General features: G+C 51.5%; 4 protein-coding genes across 4 annotated transcripts in view; 2 read left to right on the forward strand and 2 right to left on the reverse strand.

Annotated features, from left to right (window-relative positions):
* LOC116824745 (uncharacterized) overlaps positions 1 to 19132 on the forward strand; it is an 864335-nt gene that overhangs the window by 540327 nt on the left and 304876 nt on the right. The gene's annotated exons all lie outside the window — the stretch shown is intronic.
* LOC116829256 (uncharacterized) overlaps positions 1 to 19132 on the reverse strand; it is a 385131-nt gene that overhangs the window by 240053 nt on the left and 125946 nt on the right. The gene's annotated exons all lie outside the window — the stretch shown is intronic.
* Positions 1 to 19132, forward strand: part of LOC116824014 (uncharacterized) — a 585485-nt gene that overhangs the window by 149086 nt on the left and 417267 nt on the right. The window contains 1 exon segment of the mRNA XM_075070378.1: positions 14471 to 14553. Within this exon segment, the coding sequence (XP_074926479.1) occupies positions 14471 to 14553 (83 nt within the window).
* The window catches only part of LOC142047429 (uncharacterized), a 252647-nt gene that overhangs the window by 140697 nt on the left and 92818 nt on the right, over positions 1 to 19132 (reverse strand). The gene's annotated exons all lie outside the window — the stretch shown is intronic.

Here is a 19132-nt window from a genome sequence, read left to right on the forward strand (position 1 = left end):
CTGCCCTGCACTGAGATCTGTGCATGTAGGATTGTCCCCCCCACACTTCCTCCCACCGCCCTGCACTGAGATCTGTGCAGCCCAAAAGCCGGGCAGCCAGAGAGACGAGGTGGGGGCAGGGTCACATCTATCAGGGCACCTGCCTCTGTTGGCGAGAGACACAAGCTTTGGAGCGGCACAAACCTCTTCTCTGGCTCTGGGAGACGCTTAGAGTGACCAGACAGCAAATGTGAAAAATCAGGACGGGGGTGGGGGATATTAGAAAAAAAACCCAAACTCAGGGCTGTCCCTATAAAATCGAGACCTCTCGTCACCCTAGAGAGGTTCTGACTGCACTGCATGAGCCAGGCAGAGCCGCAGCACCCCAGAGTCAGCAGCCCAGCGCCTCATCCCCTGTCCAACTGGCTTGAGTATTATTAAGGCTCCCTCTCTGATGCGCAGCCTTAACCACTGCACCCAAAAGAATAAAACTGGGAGGGGGATGCAGCCCCACAGGACTTCTGGGCAGCAGATCGACCAATAGGTTCATGTCATTCCATAGGGGCATAGGATGGGAAGGGACCTGGAGCGGTCATCTGCTCCCGTCCTAGACACACCTGGCAGGACTAAGTATTATCCAGACCATCCCTGAGAGGGGCTTGTCCAACCTGCTCTTAAAAATGCCCAAGGATGGAGATTCCACACCCTCCCTAGGCAATTTATTCCAGGGCTTAACCACCCTGACAGTTAGGAAGCTTTTCCTAATGTCCAACCTAAACCTCCCTTACTGCAATTTAAGCCCGTTGCTTCTTGTCCAAGCAAATACAATCTCCACAGAAAGAACGAGGAGTTCTCATGGCACCTTAGAGACTAAGGCAGAAGCTTTCTAGGGTGCCCCAAGGACTCCTCATTCTTTTTGCTGATAACACGGATCCCACTATGAAAACAGTCTCCACGCTTGCCCATAGGATTCCACAGGCTCCTTAGCCGTCGACTGTCTTGGGTAGATCCCTATGTGTCTCTTCCTCCTGGCTGGGTTTTTCCAGGCAGCACAGTTCCCTCCCTACACCGGGGCTTCTCACAATAAACTCTTGCTGGTGGCCACACTGACACTTTCCCCTGAAATACTTAATTAACATTAGAAACAATGAGGAGTCTGGTAGCACCTTAAAGCCTAACAGATTTATTTGGGCATAAGCTTTTGTGGCTAAAAACCCCACTTCTTCAGATGCATGGAGTGAAAGTTACAGATGCAGGCATTACATACTGACACATGAAGAGAACTGGAGTTTATTCCATTGCACATGGATGAGTATCATAACTTGGTCCACTATATCATATGCCCAACGCCAGATGGTACCGTCACACCAAACTTTCTGTTACTCCTGTGCTGTAGTTAGAGTCTCCTGGGCAAAGCCTAGGAGTTCTGTGAGTTTAATTTTCCCTGGAAGGCCAACACATACTCCACCACAGACTCTCCTTCAGGAGAGGTCAGACGTTCCCTTTCCATGGTCATTAGCTCCGGGGGCCCAGTAGCCTCCTCCCATAAAGCAGCTGAAAAGTGGAGGATCCTGTGCATTCCCGGGCAAACCTCCTCATAGGGAAATGGTAGGTAACTTGGACTGTTGGTCCACAAAATCTTCAGCATCATTTTAAGGTTTCCATTCAATCCTTCAACCAGCCAGTTACTCCAGGGTGGGAGGGAGGTGACCACAAGTGTGGAACATCACATTTCTCTCATAGTCACTCAAAACATAATCCCAACATTGGAAAACATAATCCCAACTCTACATATAAAATGATGGGGTCTAAATTAGATGTTGCCACTCAAGAAAAAGATCTTGGCAACATTGTGGATAGTTCTCTGAAAACATCCTCTCAATGTGCAGCGGCCGTGAAAAAAGTGAACATAATGTTGGGAATCATTAAGAAAGGGATAAATAATAGGACAGAAAATGTCATGTTGCTGCTATATAAATCCATGGTACATCCACATCTTGAATACTGTGTGCAGATGTGGTCACCCCATCTCAAAAAAAGATCTATTGGAACTGGAAAAGGTTGCAAAAAGGGCAACAAAAATGATGAGGGATCTGGAATGGCTTCTGCATGAGGAGAGATTAATAAGACTGGGACTTTTTTCATCTTGGTAAAGGACGTCTAAGGGGAAATAGGATTGAGGTCTATAAAATCATGACTGGTGTAGAGAACGTAGATAAGGAAGTGTTGGTTACTCCTTCTCATAACACAGAACTAGGGGGCACCCAATGAAATGAATGGGCAGCAAGTTTAAAACAAACCAACGCAAGTATTTCTACACACAACGCACAGTCAACTTGTGGAACTCCTTGCCAGGGGATGTTGTGAAGGCCAAGACCATAACAAGGTTCAAAAAAAAACTAGATAAGCCCATGGAGGACAGGTCCATCAGTGGCTATTAGCCAGGATGGGCAGGGATGGTGTCTCTAGCCTCTGTTTGCCAAAAACTGGGAATGGGCGACAGGGGCTGGGTGACTTGGTGATTCCCTGTTCTGTTCATTCCCTCTGGGGCACCTGGCACTGGCCGGTGTCGGTAGAGAGATACTGGGCTAGATGGACCTTTGCTCTGAGCCGTGTACGGACGTTCTCATGTAGCGCCGAGAAAATATTTGCCCTGAGTCTAACCCGCACAGACAAACCCCACCCAGCTGACTATTGCTAGCAAGGCATTAGCCACCATGTTCGCCTCTAAAGGAGACAGAATTGATTACCACCAGGATAGATTTTTGCCCATCCAGGTAACTAAGGGGCCTTACAATGACCAGAGTGATCTGCTATGATGGGAAGTGGAATCAGGGCAGCCTTGCCCTTATCTTGGTCCTTCCCCACACTTTGGCATGGGTCACAGGACTTACAATATTTTGGTACTGCCTCAAAAGCCTCTGCCTAGCAGACGTTCGGAGTCAGCACCGACTGATGTGCTGTATTCCTTGTGCCATAAGAAGTGTCTCTCATGGGCCAGGCTGAGTAATCTAAGCTGGTTCTTCTGTGGTACCAAAAATTGTCTCCACATTTTTTTTTTCTGGCTGCATTCCCCTCTGCAGTTTTATTCTTTCAGGTACAGTGGTTAAGGGTGGGAGTCAGACAGGGGGGCTTAATATTCATGCCAGTTTGGCAGGGATGAAGAGCAAGGCTGCTAACTCACGCCGGGCACAGCTGCTCTACCCAGCTTGTGCACCTATTGAAATCTGGGAGGCGGGCAGGCACATGCATCTAAAGGCCCCTCCGGCCACCTTGAAGCTCAGAGCTACTGGACTCGGGATTCAAATAATTATGGGGGACAACTCACAAATAAAAGGGTCAGGAGTGAGGGTCACAGGTACAAAATCCCAGAACCAAGCAGAGAACTTTGGTCAGCACCACCCGGATGATCTCGCAAGATCCCTTCCAGTCCTACGACTCTGTAGAATTACATGCAGCCCTGTGGGTCGACCTGTTGCCCAGAGTTTTTCTGGGCTGCATCTACCTTCCCAGTATTATTCTTTCTGGGAGAGGAGTTAAGGGTGAGGCTGGCACTAGGCACCAGCAAAGCGAACACGTGCTTGGACGGTTCACTCTCGGCGTTTTACGGCAGCAAAAAAACCCTTGTTAATGGGGAGCATCAGAGGGGGAGGCTTAATACTCGAGCCTGTTTGGCAAGGATGATGCGCCTGGCTGCTGACTCTGGGGCGCTGCAGCTTTGTCTGGCACACGAGGTGCAGTTGGAGCCTCTCTAAGGTAACCAGAGGTCCCAGTTTTATAGGGACAGTCCCAATTTTGGGGTCTTTTTCTTAGATAGGCTCCTAATATCCCCCACCCCTGTCCTGATTTTTCACATTTGCTTTCTGGTCACTCTAAGCGTCTCCCAGAGCCGGAGAAGAGGTTTGTGCCGCTCCAAAGCCTGTGTTTCTCACCAACAGAGGCAGGTGCCCTGACAGATGTGACCTTGCCCCCACCTCGTCTTTCTGGCTGCCCGGCTCTTGGGCTGTACAGATCTCAGTGCAGGGCGGTGGGGAGGAAGCGGGTGGGGGGGGGACTATCCTACATGCACAGATGTCAGTGCAATGCGGGGGGGGGGGGTGTCAATCCTACATACACAGATCTGCAGGCGGTTTGGGGAGGAAGCGGTGGGGGGGGGACTATCCTACATGCACAGATGTCAGTGCAATGCGCGGGGGGGGGGGTGTCAATCCTACATACACAGAATCTCAGTGCAGGGCGGTCGGCGGGGGGGACAATCCTACATGCACAGAATCTCATGCAGGGCGGTGGGGGAGGGAGGGGACATCCTACATGCACAGATCTCAGTGCAGGGCGGTGGGGAGGAAGGGGGGGACAATCCTACAGCACAGATCTCAGTGCGGGCGGTGGGGAGAAGGGGGGGACATCTACATGCACAGATCTCAGTGCAGAGCGGTGGGGAGGAAGGGGGGGGACAATACCTACATGCACAGATCTCAGTGCGGGCTGTGGGGAGGAGGTGGGGGGACAATCCTACATGCACAGATCTCAGTGCAGGGCAGGGGACGAAGGGGGACAATCCTACATACACAGATCTCAGTGCAGGGCCGGTGTGAGAAGAGGGGACAATCCTACATGCACAGATCTCAGTGCAGGTGCAGGGGGGAAGGAAGTGGGGGACAATCCTACATGCAACGATCTCAGTGCAGACGCGTGGGGAGGAAGGGGGGGGGGACAATCCTACATGCACAGATCTCAGTGCAGAGCGGTGGGGAGGAAGCGGGGGGACAATCCTACACTGCATACTCAGTTTCAGGGCGGTGGGGGGGGGGACAATCCTACATGCACAGAGGCAGAGCCCCGACAACTACATTTCCCAGCTATCTGGCACATGGGCTCTTTGCAGCTACCCCTCCCCCTGCCCTCCCCTCCCAGCGAGCCGGGTCGCTTGAGAGCCGTGGGGAGGGAGTGCGGAGGACAAAGGAGGAGGGGGGGGGCAGCTCCTGGCAATGGAACGTCCGCCTGCAGCCCCCCGATGAGCTGGTGGCCGGGCGGAGCAGGAGGGTCTGTGCCAGGAGCCCTTCATGAGCCCCCCACCCCGCTGCCGGCCCGGGCCCTGCTCCGCTGGAGCCGCCCTGGGGTCCGCCCCGGGCTTCCGCCCGCCTCGCGTGCGGTGCTTGCAGCCTCGAGGTACCGGAGCGGGGAAAAGGGGCCCCCGGGGGCGGGCCGGTGACTCCATGCCCCAGTGTCGGGGAGGGGACCGGGATCTGCTCCCTGGGTGAGCCAGCGTCCCCCGGGCCGGCAGGCTCTGCCCTGGGTGCCACGGGGGTGGCGGGGGGAGGTGGCTTCGGCCCCACTGGGGTCCGTGACGTGGGTGGCGCGGCATGTGGGAGGAAAGGGGCGGGGGAAATTTGTCTGTGCAGCCCGGGACAGGCCGGGGGCGGGGAAGAGCAGGTGACTCCCCGATGAGCGGAGAGAGAGGGGGGGGGCTGATGAATCCCCTGAGGATTATTACGCTTCGCCCCCCCGTGGGACCCTCCTCTCTCCGTCCTGCCCCTTTCCTCCCTAAATGAGCAACATAAGCAACATTCAGGGTGACTCCCACTTTCCCCTCAAACCCCTGAGAAGTTCCCTGTTCCCTCCCCCGATTGTGCCCCATTTTCTCTCCCCTTCGCCAATGGCCAGTTCAGATCTCAGGTTTGGGGGTTCCCCATTTTCACCTGCTTGATTTGTCTTTGTGTGGTGGGAAATGGGTTCCCCCGAGTGATTTCTTGAACTGGGCAGAGGGCTTGGTGGGGCTGAGACAAGGACCTTCTGGGCTGGGCTGGGGGGGTCACTTCTGTTGCTGGCAAACAGGGCGTGGGATGGGCAGGAAGGCGGGGAGGAGCAAGTCTGTCCCCCATGGAGATGGCCCAGCCCCAGGGTTTTCCCAGTTCCAGCTACTTCTACATCCCCCCTAGCCCAACCAGCAACTGCCCCCCCAAGTCACATAGCCAGACCCCACAGCCAGTGACCTTCTGGCTCCAGCCCCTCGTTTCCCCTGTGAAGTGGTACATTCACCCAGGGCTTTCCCTCCCCGGGCCCCACGTGTGAGTGTGGGAAGCGGACACCAACCATTCTGCTGTTGTTTGAATATCACTGTATAACCCGCCCTTTCCCCCTTTTTCCTTGAACTGTTTGATGGGTGACAGGAAATCTCCCCTGATGTTGAGTGCTGTGGAGCTAGACCGGGTTTTGATAGGGATTTCGTATTCAAACAGTCCCTCACGTGAGCAGAGAGCCCCACTTGCCTCACACATCCCGTTTCTACCACACTCAACGTCATAGGGTTTCAGCTTAGCCTGACCCTTGCTCCGTAAGGGGACTTGTGATACAAAATCCCTTCAAACCCCTGTCGGTTCTTCTCTGCTCCACAGTGCTTCCCTCTTACATTGGGAAATGTTTAGTGTGTGCCCCGTTTTCTCCTCACTTCTGAAATACTGATAATCAATTTTGACAATCTTCACGCTTTCTCCCTGGTTGTGCCAGGCCCGCGGAGACCCCGAGCGAGATCCGGGGCCCGTTCCGCCAGGTCCGCGGAGACCCGAGCGAGATCCGGGCCTGTCCCGTGGCCCCGCGCGGAGACTCTTTTGTAACCTGAGAGAGCTGCCTTGGGACAATGACAGGAGAACCCCAAAGTGACTCCTTTCTTCTGCTCATCTTCTGACTTTTTGTTCAGAGACTCTGCTGCTGAGGGTTTCACCTGTTAAGAGGGTTACACCCTGGGGGGGGGCTAGCCTGTACTGGAATAAGGTCACTCTGTGCTCCACAGTTGGCAGAAACTAGATGTTCCATTAGCAGGAAAAATCCTGAGGGAATCGGCTTGTGGAGATGAACAAATACCCCATCTGTGATGCTCTCACATTGCCTTCTCACCTGGCAGGCTACAGAAAACTCACTGTTCCAGTTCATCCATCCTCCCAGGGAAAGGAATGCCTGCGATGACTGGCTCAGGTGAGGGATTATCGGGGAAACTGGTGGTGGGTTCTGCTTGGAGGAGACCTCATCCGTAAAGATCTACATAGTTGATAGGATCTGTTTTCTCTAAACCTTGTTAATAGCACATAATTATACCCACCTTTAGGTCTTTATTAATGAAATCCAGTATGGCTGCACCGTCTCTTTGCCCAGTATCGATGTCAGATTGACACTCTGCTAATTAGCGTGGCGTACCTTTTACATGTTTTAAAAACTGGCAACAGCGTTAGCTTTATTCCAGTTCTGGAATTCCCAAACCCTAATGAAAATCAACATTAACAGTCCAACACGCTCCTCTTACGGGTCTTTTTAAACTTTTGGATACAAGTTCGTCTCGGACCTGCTGATTAAAATGTCTAAGTTTAACAGCTGCTGTTAAACGTCCTCGTGGTTATTACTGGAAGGAAGCGTTGACGGCTCACATGTATGATATGAACTTTCATCATCTCTTTTTCCCCAAATCCAGGAGAGAAATATTTGAACAACTTTTACCTCTTCTGCATTTTTTTGTAATATTCTCATTTTCCATCTAGTAATTTACCCACTACCATTGTTAGGATTAATTTTGTACTTAAATATAACTTTAATAAACTTCCTTCTTAATTTTCATCTGATTGGTCATTGATTTCTGATAGCTTCTGTAAACAGGATCTAGACTCAGACCGCTGGTGCCTCCTGGCTGGTTGCTCCAGGAATTAGCGCTTATCAGCTGTGGCATGCCCTTGAGGTGCGTTGGTGTCTTGCCTTGTCTGCTTCGCTGATGTGGGAACGCCTTGCTCCCCACTGGTGGTGTCCTTGCGGAGCTGCCCAGAAGAAGCCCATACTCCGGTCTCGCCTTTTCGGGGCGGAGTCGTGGTAGCGGCAGTCCTTCGGCTTGCACCTGCCTCAGTGGCCAACCAACGAACCCAAAGTCTAGCCTGCTCACCTCAGGGGTAAGTTGCAGTCCCCTCTCTTTTGACGCCACACTCCTCAGGGCCAGGTGCGGATGCAAGGGGTTGTAGGAAATCTCTGTTATTACTATTCTCTTATAAATCTTATCTCTTCTTTTAAAAGAAGAGATAAGATTTATATAGAAGAGATAGTTAATACAGAGATTCCTACAACCCCCTTGCATCCGCACACTGGCCACTTGAGGAGTGTGGCGATCAAAAAGAGAGAGGACTGACAACTTAACCCTGAGGTGAGCAGGCTATGACTTTGGGGTTGTGTGGCCACTGAGGCAGTGCAAGTCCGAAGGACTGCCGCTACCAATTCGACTCCGCTTCCGAAAAGGAGAACCGGAGTAAGTGGCTTCTTCTGGGAGCGTCCGAAGCGACACCACCAGTGGGAGCAAGGCGTTCCCACATCAGCGAAGCAGACAACGGCAAGACACCAACGCCCTCAAGGGCATGCCACAGCTGATAAGCGCTAATTCCTGGAGCAACCACAGGAGGCACCAGCGGTGCTGAGTCTAGATCCTGTTTACAGAAGCTATCAGAAATCAATGACCAATCAGTGAAGAATCAAGAAGGAAGTTATTAAAAGTATATTAAGTACAAAATAATCCTAACAATGGTAGTGGGTAAATTACTAGATGGAAAATGGAATATCAAAAAATAATGCAGAAGAGGTAAACAGTTGTTCAATATATTTCTCTCACTGGATTTGGGGAAAAAAGATGATGAAAGTTCATATCATACATGTGGATTGCCGTCAACGCTTCCATTCCAGTAATAACCACGAGGTACGTTTAACAGCAGCTGTTAAACTTAGACATTTAAATCAGCAGGTCGAGGTAACTTCGTATCCAAAAGTTTAAAAAGACCCGGTAAGAGGAGCGTGTTGGACTGTTAATTGTGATTTTCATTAGGGTTTGGGAAATTCCAGAACTGGAATAAAGCCTAACGCTGTGCCAGTATTAAAACATGTAAAAGGTACGCCCTCTAATTAGCAGAGTGTCAATCTGACATCGATACTGGGCAAGAGAACGGGCAGCCAATACTGGATTTCATTAATAAAGACCTAAAGGTGGGTATAATTAGTGCCTATTAACAAGGTTTAGAGAAAACAGATCCTATCAAATAATTGTAGATCTTTACGGATGAGGTCTCCCTCCAAGCAGAACCCACCACAGTTTCCCACGATAATCCCTCACCTGAGCCAGCTCCATCGCAGCCATTCCTTCCCCTGGAGGATGGATGAACTGGAACAAAACGTGACGTTTATCTGTAGCCTGCCAGGTGAGAGGCAATGTGAGAGCATCAAGATGGGTATTGTTCATCTCCACAAGCCGATTCCCTCAGGATTTTTCCTGCTTAATGGACATCTGAGTTTCTGCCAAACTGTGGAGCACAGAGTGACCTTATTCCATACAAGCCTAGCCCCCCCACCAGGGTGTAACCTCTTAACAGGTGAAACCCTCAGCAGCAGAGTCCTGAACAAAAAGTCAGAAGAGAGCAGAAGAAGGAGTCACTTTGGGGTTCTCCTGCATTGTCCCAGGCAGCTCTCTCAGGTTACAAAAGAGGTCTCCGCGCGGGGCCACGGGACAGGCCCGGATCTCGCTCGGGTCTCCGCGGGACCTGGCGGAACGGGCCCCGGATTCTCGCTCGGGGTCTCCGCGGGCCTGGCACAACCAGGGAGAAAGCGTGAAGATTGTCAAAATTGATTATCAGTATTTCAGAAGTGAGGAGAAAACGGGGCACACACTAAACCATTTCCCAATGTAAGAGGGAAGCACTGTGGACAGAGAAAGAACCGACAGGGTTTGAAGGGATTTGTATCACAATCCCCTTACGGAGCAAGGGTCAGGCTAAGCTGAACCCTATGACGTTGAGATGGTGTAGAAACGGATGTGTGAGGCAAGTGGGGCCTCTGCTCACGTGAGGGACTGTTTGAATACGAAATCCCTTCAAACCCTTAGCTCCACAGCATCCAACATCAGGGGAGATTCTGTCACCCATCAAACAGTTCAAGGAGAAAAGGGGGAAGGGCGGGGTTATACAGTGATATCAAACAACAGCAGAATGGATGGTGTCCGCTTCCTCACACTCACACGGCCGGGGGGGAGAGCCCTGGGTGATGTCCACTTTCACAGGGGAAACGAGGGGCTGGAGCCAGAAGGTCACTGGCTGTGGGGTCTGGTATGGAACTGGGGGGGCAGTTGCTGGTTGGGTGGGGGGATGTGAAGTAGCTGGAACTGGGAAAACCCTGGGCTGGGCCATCTCCATGGGGGACAACTTGCTCCTCCCCGCCTTCCTGGCCCATCCCACGCCCTGTTGCCAGCAACAAGTGACCCCCCCAGCCCAGCCCAGAAGGTCCTTGTCTCAGCCCCCCACAGCCCTCTGCCAGTTCAAGAAATCACTCGGGGGAACCATTTCCCACCACACACAAGACAAAATCACAGCAGGTGAAAATGGGGAACACCCCAAACCTGAGAATCTGAACTGGCCATTGGCGAAGGGGAGAGAAAATGGGGCACAATCGGGGAGGGAACAGGGAACTTCTCAGGGGTTTGAGGGGAAAGTGGGGTCACCCTGAATGTTGCTTTGTTGTTTTAGGGAGAAAGGGGCAGGACGGGAGAGGAGGGGTCCCACGGGGGGGGAGCGTAATATCCCAGGGGATTCATCAGCCCCCCCCCTCTCTCTCCGCTCTCGGGGGTCACCTGCTCTTCCCCGCCCCCGGCCATGTCCCGGGCGCACAGACAAATTTCACCCCCCCCTTTCCTCCCCACAGCCCGACCACCCACGCACGGACCCCAGTGGGGCCTGAGCCACCTCCCCACTCGCCCACCCCCGTGGACCCAGGGCAGAGCTGGCCGGCCCGGGGGCGCTGGCTCTACCAGGGAGCAGATCCCGGTCCCCTCCCCGGACACTGGGGCAGAGTCACCGGCCCGCCCCCGGGGGCCCCTTTTCCCGCTCCGGTACTCGAGGCTGCAAGCTCCGCACCGACGGCGGGCTGGAAGCCCGGGGCGGCCCCAGGCGGCTCCAGCGGGAGCAGGGCCCGGGCCGGGCACGGGGTGGGGGGCTCAATGAAGGGCTCCCTCGGCACAGACCCTCCCTGCTCCGCCCGGCGCCCAGCTCATCAGGGGGGGCTGCAGAGCGGGACGTTTCCATTGACCAGGACTGCCCCCCCCCTCCTCCTTTGTCCTCCGACTCCTCCCCACCGGCTCTCAGCGACCCTGGCGCTGCTGGGGGGGAGGGCAGGGGAGGGGTGCTGCAGAGCCCATGTGGCCAGATAGTGGGAAATGTAGTTTGTCGGGGCTCTGCCTCTGTGCATGTAGGATTGTCCCCCCCCCCCACCGCCCTGAAACTGAGATGCAGTGTAGGATTGTCCCCCCGCTTCCTCCCCACCGCTCTGCACTGAGATCTGTGCATGTAGGATTGTCCCCCCCCCCTTCCTCCCCACAGCTCTGCACTGAGATCTGTGCATGTAGGATTGTCCCCCTCCTCCCCCACCTGCCCTGCACTGAGATCTGTGCATGTAGGATTGTCCCCCTCTTCTACACCCGCCCTGCACTGAGATCTGTGTATGTAGGATTGTCCCCCCCTTCGTCCCCCTGCCCTGCACTGAGATCTGGTGCAATGTAGGATTCCCCCCCTACCTCCTCCCCACCCGCCTCTGCACTGAGATCTGTGCATGTAGGATTGTCCCCCCCCTTCCTCCCCACCGCTCTGCACTGAGATCTGTGCATGTAGGATTGTCCCCCCCTTCTCCCCACCGCCCGCACTGAGATCTGTGCATGTAGGATTGTCCCCCCCTTCTCCCCACCGCCGCACTGAGATCTGTGCATTAGGATTGTCCCCTCGCCTCCTCCCACCGCCCTGCACTGAGATCTGTGCATGTAGGATTGTCCCCCCCGCCGACCGCCCTGCACTGAGATCTGTGTATGTAGGATTGACACCCCCCCCCCGCGCATTGCACTGACATCTGTGCATGTAGGATAGTCCCCCCCCCATCCCGCTTCCTCCCCAAATCCGCCTGCAGACCGAGCCCAGGTTTAACAAGGTGATAACAGGACTAACCCTTTGAACAGGGCAGTGGTCCCACTTAGCACAAGTGGCCATCCCTTTGAGAAGGGCAATGGCTCTTGGTAAACAACTTAACAGCCAGGGAGGGGAGGCCACAGGAGAACAAAAACAAAATGGAGTATGGGGACAGCTATAAGAAACAAAATGGAATAGGGGGATAGCTGTAACAGACATACAACAGTTTAAAATAGCAAATACCTAAGTGATCTATAGCACCTTCTACATGAGAGTTTCAAAATGATTTCCAGAGAAGTAATTAAGCCGTGGAGCTTGCCTTGGGGTTGTTATGTACCTTTTACATGTGGTAAACAAAAGTGCGTAGAACTTAAATGATTTGCCCAGTGTTCCATAGAGTGTTAGTTGAGGGAGTTGCGAATAAATGTGGAGTCCTCACCCCCACTTTGCTTTCACTAACTACTAGATTATCCTCTCTTTTCACTTTTAAATAGCAGACCTGGATTTAAGCAATGCAGAAGAGCTTGGAAATAAGATGTGGGGCTTTTCTCTTAAGGGTACGTGACTAATAATAATCCACTGTTTCTGTAGTGCCTTTCGTCCAAATGTTACCACATGGCTATACAAAATGCACTTTATAATAGCACACATGATTTCATGATGCAGCCACCTTTAGAATGGAACACAGAACTAAGCTAACACAAGATCTATTAAGTCATCACACAATGGTTTAAGAAGAGAACTGAATAAAACTCTAATATCCAGTTGAAAAGGCAGGGTGAATTTAGTCACTGTACAGTTACCGAACTGTTGTTGTGGTTGAAACACTGGAACCAGTACTCTAGTCTTACGAAAAGTACTGCACGTACAGATGGAGCCTCACTGGTTATTAATAATGCCTATCTCCTAGTGCTTTTCATCCATCGATCTCAAAGCACATAGCAAAGGAGTTAAATATCATTATCCTGATGCAGTGCAATATGAAAGGTGAGGGGGAGGAAATGTCTGTGCAGCCCGGACATGGCCGGGGGGCGGGGGAAGAGCAGGTGACCCCCGAGGAGCGGAGAGAGAAAGGGGGGGGCTGAGATCCCCATGGATTTACCGCTTCCCCCCCCGTGGGGACCCCCTCCTCTCCCGTCCTGCCCCCTTTCTCCCTAAAGAGCAACAAGCAACATTCAGGGTGACCCCCACTTCCCTCAAACCCCTGAGAAGTTCCCTGTTCCCCTCCCCCGATTGTGCCCCATTTTCTCTCCCCTTCGCCAATGGCCAGTTCAGATCTCAGGTTTGGGGTGTTTCCCCCATTTTCACCTGCTGTGATTTGTCCTTGTGTGGGTGGGAAATGGTTCCCCCGAGTGATTTCTGAACTGGGCAGAGGCTGGGGGGGGGCTGAGACAAGGACACTTCTGGGCTGGGCTGGGGGGGTCACTCTGTGCTGGCAACAGGGCGTGGGAAGGGCCAGGAAGGCGGGGGAGGAGCAAGTGTCCCCCATGGAGATGGCCCAGCCCCAGGTTTCCCAGTTCCAGCTACTTCACTCCCCCCACCCAACCCAGCAACTGCCCCCCCAAGTCACATACCCAGACCCCACAGCCAGTGACCTTCTGGCTCCAGCCCCCTCGTTTCCCCTGTGAAAGTGACATCACCCAGGGCTCCCCCCCCGGCCGTGTGAGTGTGAGGGAAGCGGACACCATCCCATTCTGCTGTTGTTTGAATATCACTGTATAACCCCCGCCCCCTTTCCCCCCTTTTCCCTTGAACTGTTGATGGGTGACAGAAAATCTCCCCTGATGTTGGTGCTGTGGAGCTAACAGGGGTTTGAAGGGGATTTCGTATTCAAACAGTCCCCTCACGTGAGCAAGAGCCCCACTTGCCTCACACAATCCTCGTTTCTACCAATCTCACGTCATTAGGGTTCCAGCTTAGCCTGACCCTTGCTCCCGTAAGGGGACTGTGTGAATACAAAATCCCCTTCAAACCCCTGTCGGTTCTTTCTCTGCTTCCACAGTGCTTCCCTCTTACATTGGGAAATGTTTAGTGTGTGCCCCGTTTTCTCCTCACTTCTGAAATACTGATCTCAAATTCTTGACAATCTTCACGCTTTTCTCCCTGGTTGTGCCAGGCCCCGCGGAGACCCCGAGCGAGATCCGGGGCCCCGTTCCGCCAGGTCCCGCGGAGACCCCGAGCGAGATCCGGGGCCCTGTCCCGCCGGGCCCCGCGGAGACCTCTTTGTAAACCTGAGAGAGCTGCCTTGGGGACAATGACAGGGAGAATCCCCCAAAGTGACTCCTTTGCTTCTGCTCATCTCTGGACTTTTTGGTTCAGAGACTCTGCTGCTGGGAGGGTTTCACCCTGTCTAAGAGGGTTACACCCTGGTGGGAGGGGGCTAGGCCTGTACTGGAATAAGGTCACTCTGTGCTCCACAGTTTGGCAGAAACTAGAATGTCCATTAGCAGGGAAAAATCCTGAGGGGAATCGGCTTGTGGAATGAACAAATACCCCATCTGAATGCTCTCACATTGCCCTTCTCACCCTGGCAGGCTACAGAATAACGTCCACGTTTTGTTCCAGATCATCCCATCCTCCCAGGGGAAAGGAAATGGCTGCGATGGAGCTGGCTCAGGTGAGGGATTATCGGGGAACTGGTGGTGGGTTCTGCTTGGAGGGAGACCTCATCCCGTAAAGATCTACAGTTAGTTTGATAGGATCTGTTTTCTCTAAACCTTTGTTAATAGGCACTAATTATATTACCCCACTTTAGGTCTTTATTAATGAAATCCAGTATTGGCTGCTCCGTTCTCTTGCCCAGTATCGATGTCAGATTGACACTCTGCTAATTAGCTGGGTCACCTCTTTTACATGTTTTAAATACTGGCACAGCGTTAGCTTTATTCCAGTCTCCTGGAATTTCCCCAAACCCTAATGAAAATCAACATTAACAGTCCAACACGCTCCTCTTACGGGTCTTTTAAAACTTTTGGATACAAGTTATCTGGACCTGCTGATTTAAACATGTCTAAGTTTAACAGCTGCTGCTTAACGTCCTCGTGAGTTATTACTGGAATGGAAAGCGTGACGGCATCAACATCGTATGATATGACTTTCATCATCTATTTTTCCCCAAATCCAGGAGAGAAATATTTATTGAACACTTTTACCTCTTCTGCATTATTTTTAATAATTCCATTTCCATCTAGTAATTTACCACTACCATTGTTAGGATTAATTTTGTACTTAATATACTTTTAATAACTTCCTTCTTATTTTCACTGATTGGTCATTGATTTCTGATAGCTTCTGTAACAGGATCTAGACTCAGCACCGCTGGTGCCTCCTGCTGGTTGCTCCAGGAATTAGCGCTTATCAGCTGTGGCATGCCCTGAGGGCGTGGTGTCTTGCCCGTTGTCTGCTCTGCTGATGTGGGAACCGCCTTGCTCCCCACTCGGTGGTGTCCGCTTCAGGACGCTGCCCTCCAGCAGAGCCCACTACTCCGTTCTCCTTTCCGGGGCGGAGTCGGGTAGCGGCAGTCCTTCGGCTTGCACCTGCCTCAGTGGCCAACCACAACCCCAAAGTCTAGCCTCTCACCTCAGGGGTAAGTTGCAGTCCCTCTCGACCACACTCCTCAGTGGCCAGGTGCGGTGCAAGGGGGTGTAGAGAAATCTCTGTATTAACTATCTCTATAAATCTTTATAACGTTGCATTGTGTTATTCTGTATTAAGTATCTTTCTGTATTAAGTATCTTTATGACATTGCATCTTGCACAATGTTACTTTGTATTTCATATGACTTGGCATTGTGCCTCTCTCATACAACTTTGTATTAGATCCCTATATAGGAAATTGGTAGAAAACTTTGTATCAAATGTTATAGCCCCTAAGGATAGCATAGTTAAAGTAAAAGAAACATGTGCCTTTTTTTGCTAGTAAGTATAGAATAAGATCTCCCCCCCACTCTGTAATCATTTGCCCATTGATCTGAATGAGGTGGAATGAATGAGGCTTGGAACACCACTCCAGAACTACAACAGTTAAAGAGGGGAATGGGAGCCAGAGCAAGAGCAATACACTTGTCAAGTGGGCCCAATAAGAAGAGGCAGACATATTGACGGCCTCAGAGATAGAAGCAAGCACCTTCTTCAGAAAAAAGCTCTTTGAGCAGCATTGGACAGCACCCAGAAAAAAAGCAGCACAAAGACCGACGACAGACCAACGACACAGACCCAGATTTGAATATGGTCTGATTTGCATAAGGGGGAAGCTGCAATAAATACGAGGTGTCTTGCAGAAGGACCCCGGTTCTCTTTCACTCGGAGCATCAATCCGGATTGGCAGAAGCCCGGCTCCACCCTCCCCCATCTAACTCACCTGGGCAGTGCAGTTAGGGGCAACTAGTTGGTAACACAACACAAACGGAGTGTGTTTGTGTTGTATCTGTATGTGTGTGTGTGAATGCATGACTGTAATATATAGTATCAGCTATGATAGAGTTTAATATCCTGTATTACTAATGAAATGTGGTGTTTTGCCTTAAATCCCCCTAAAAGATCCCGTAGGTACTTTGGTACAACAGGGGGCGGGATCAGGCCAACACTACTCTGGGTCCTGACCAGGGGCCCTCTAGCGCAACCTTGCTCTGCCCTCCCTTTTCCCTCTAGTCTGCCTATCTTCCCTGAGGCATTCCTCATTGGCCCTGAGCACTTCTCGAACCCTTTTTATCAAGGGGCTGCGCTGGCAGGTAACGGGGGTGGAGCCCGCCTCTGTCTCCCAAGCCTGCCCCGCACTTGCTTGCCAAGGTGCCACTTCCTTCCCTCAGAGCCAGTCCTCCTCCCTGGCTAGTCAGGGAGCTTTTATAGGGCCCCAGCCCAGCCCTGATTTGGCTGCCTTTTCTTTGCCCTGATTGGCTCTCACAGGCCTTTGCTAATTGGCTGCTGTTCTGCAGCTCTCTGGCCTGTTCCAGCCTTTCTCTGTGGAGTGGGGCAGTTGCCCCACTGCACTTCCTTTACAATTTTCTACAATTCTTTACTATTGACTTCCCTTTCTTACATATTTTTTTTGGAGTGTGTGGGATTCCTGCCAGGGAGCCACCAGCAGGGTCCAGAGACCAGCCATTTCCTGTATCAAGCTCTGGCTAGTAGGTATTGTATAAATGTGATGACCCTGCTCGTCTGTCAGCTGGGACACAAAGGTTTTCTCTTTCCACCCTCTGTGCTCCTGCTGCTCCTACGGAAGGTGGGTGGACACTGTTAAATAGTGCCATCCCGGAGCTCCATTCCCTGGTGTCTGCTGTTCGTGATTACGTGGAGGTGTGGAGTAGGGCAGCAGTACGAGTTGTTAGACTCTTGCATTTCAGGGCTGGTGACTTCGAGGAGGTGGCTGTGTATTTCACAGGAAGAGTGGGCTCTGCTGGAGCACGCTTCAGAGACCTCTACGGGAATGTCATGCAGGAGAACTACGAGACGGTGGTCATACTGGTAAGGAGTCCTCTCCCCTGGGTTATTAAGAAGCGTGGGGTCTCCTAGAACCTGAGATAAACTTTATACCTTTATCATCATATACAGTTTTGACAATTCCTTGTCCCCCTTTTTTTGCCTCATTCCCACCCACAGTAGAATTTTTGGAACATGTGCCTTTTTGGTGCCGTCAGCAGTTTGAATATGCATTGAATGTTATGCTTATGGATGCATTAATACACTACATTAATAAGCTGTAGCTTTCATGCACTTTTCCGCCATTGTAAGCAGGAGAAAGCTGCTGTAGATTCTAAATGGAGTATAAATAGGTGTGGAACTCATGCATGGCTGATGTGACAGTCAGATGAGTCCTCTTTTGATAGAGAGCGTATATGTTGGCTATCAGCGACCCACGGGTGAAGGAGAACAGACTGGTGGAGGAGAGAGAAGGAGTGGGAGTAGATAAATTGCTGGGGTCCAGGATATGGCGGTGGGGGTGCAGGTTAAGCTAAGCGACAGAAGGAGGGGGAGGTTTAGAGACGAGGAGGGAACACAAAAATCTCCCAGGATGCGGGAGTGGTGCCAGCTGAGAGTAAGGAACAAGGGGAGGGCAGGGTGGAGGAGAGGCACCAGGAAGGGGCTGATGTGAGTCAATGGGTGAGGAGGAGAGGTTGGGGATCTAGAGCTGTGGGGATCCCAGACCTTTACCCTGAATAGAATATTTTTCCCTGCCGAAATACTTTCTTTGCCTGAGAAGTGTGCAGTTTTCACCTTTTGCTCACCAGACCTGCTGTTGCAAACAGCAGGGTCCATTCACGCTGCTGGCTGTTCTTGGTCCAACACTCACCTCCGGTGGGAAAAAGGCAGAAAATTGCAGCACTCTCGGGCATGTATTTTCTGCAGGAAAAAAAAAAATCTGTGACAGACGATGAATTCTGCGCGATGTGCAGTGGCGCAGAAATTCCCCCCGGCAGTAGTAAGACCTTTCAGTTTCATATAAAATAGAAATTTCAGAGCAACTTAACATCTGATGACTTAACAATAAGAACAGAATCTCGCACTGAATTCTCCTCTGATGCATTCAAACCTTCTTCACCACCACCACCTAATTATTATCGAGTCATTTATTTACAAGACCAGTGCATCATCATAATGGGGAAAAACAGCCAACCTTCCCTATCTTGGAAACAAAAAACTCTCAGATCAGCAAGAGAAAAGGTCAGAAGCAATAAAGCAATTACTCTGTGTTTGGAATCCATTTATTTTTCCTCCAAACTCTCTGACACTTGAATCTCAGCCCGATGGAGACTGACTGAGACTCAAAAGTGTGATTATCTAGCACAGGCAGCAGAGAACACCGCATCACGTGACACTTTGGAAGTGGAGAGATTGCATATTGGCTATATGGCTGACTCACCGAAGTGAAGCTGCTGGCTGAGGGGGGATTGTGATACTAACAGGGGAGGAGTGAATCCCTCTAATTATCCTATCTTCTTCTGATGTATCAGAAGGTGAAATTGAGATTTTCCCATACCCTGCTTCCTGATCTTTGTTATAGGTTCAAATATATTTTAGGTGAGGAAAAGGATTTTCTGCTCTCCAGCACAAACCTGACCACATTGGAGAGCAAAGGGAATGAAACAATTGTCCCCAAAGGGGGGGGAAAAATAGAACAATATTGGGCCCTTTTTGGAAAAAATGGAGGGAAACAGGATAACCATTAATGCTCAGAGTTTGTTTAGACTAGGAAAA

Source organism: Chelonoidis abingdonii, chromosome 11 (assembly GCF_003597395.2).
Source record: "Chelonoidis abingdonii isolate Lonesome George chromosome 11, CheloAbing_2.0, whole genome shotgun sequence".
Lineage (NCBI taxonomy): Eukaryota > Metazoa > Chordata > Testudines > Testudinidae > Chelonoidis > Chelonoidis abingdonii.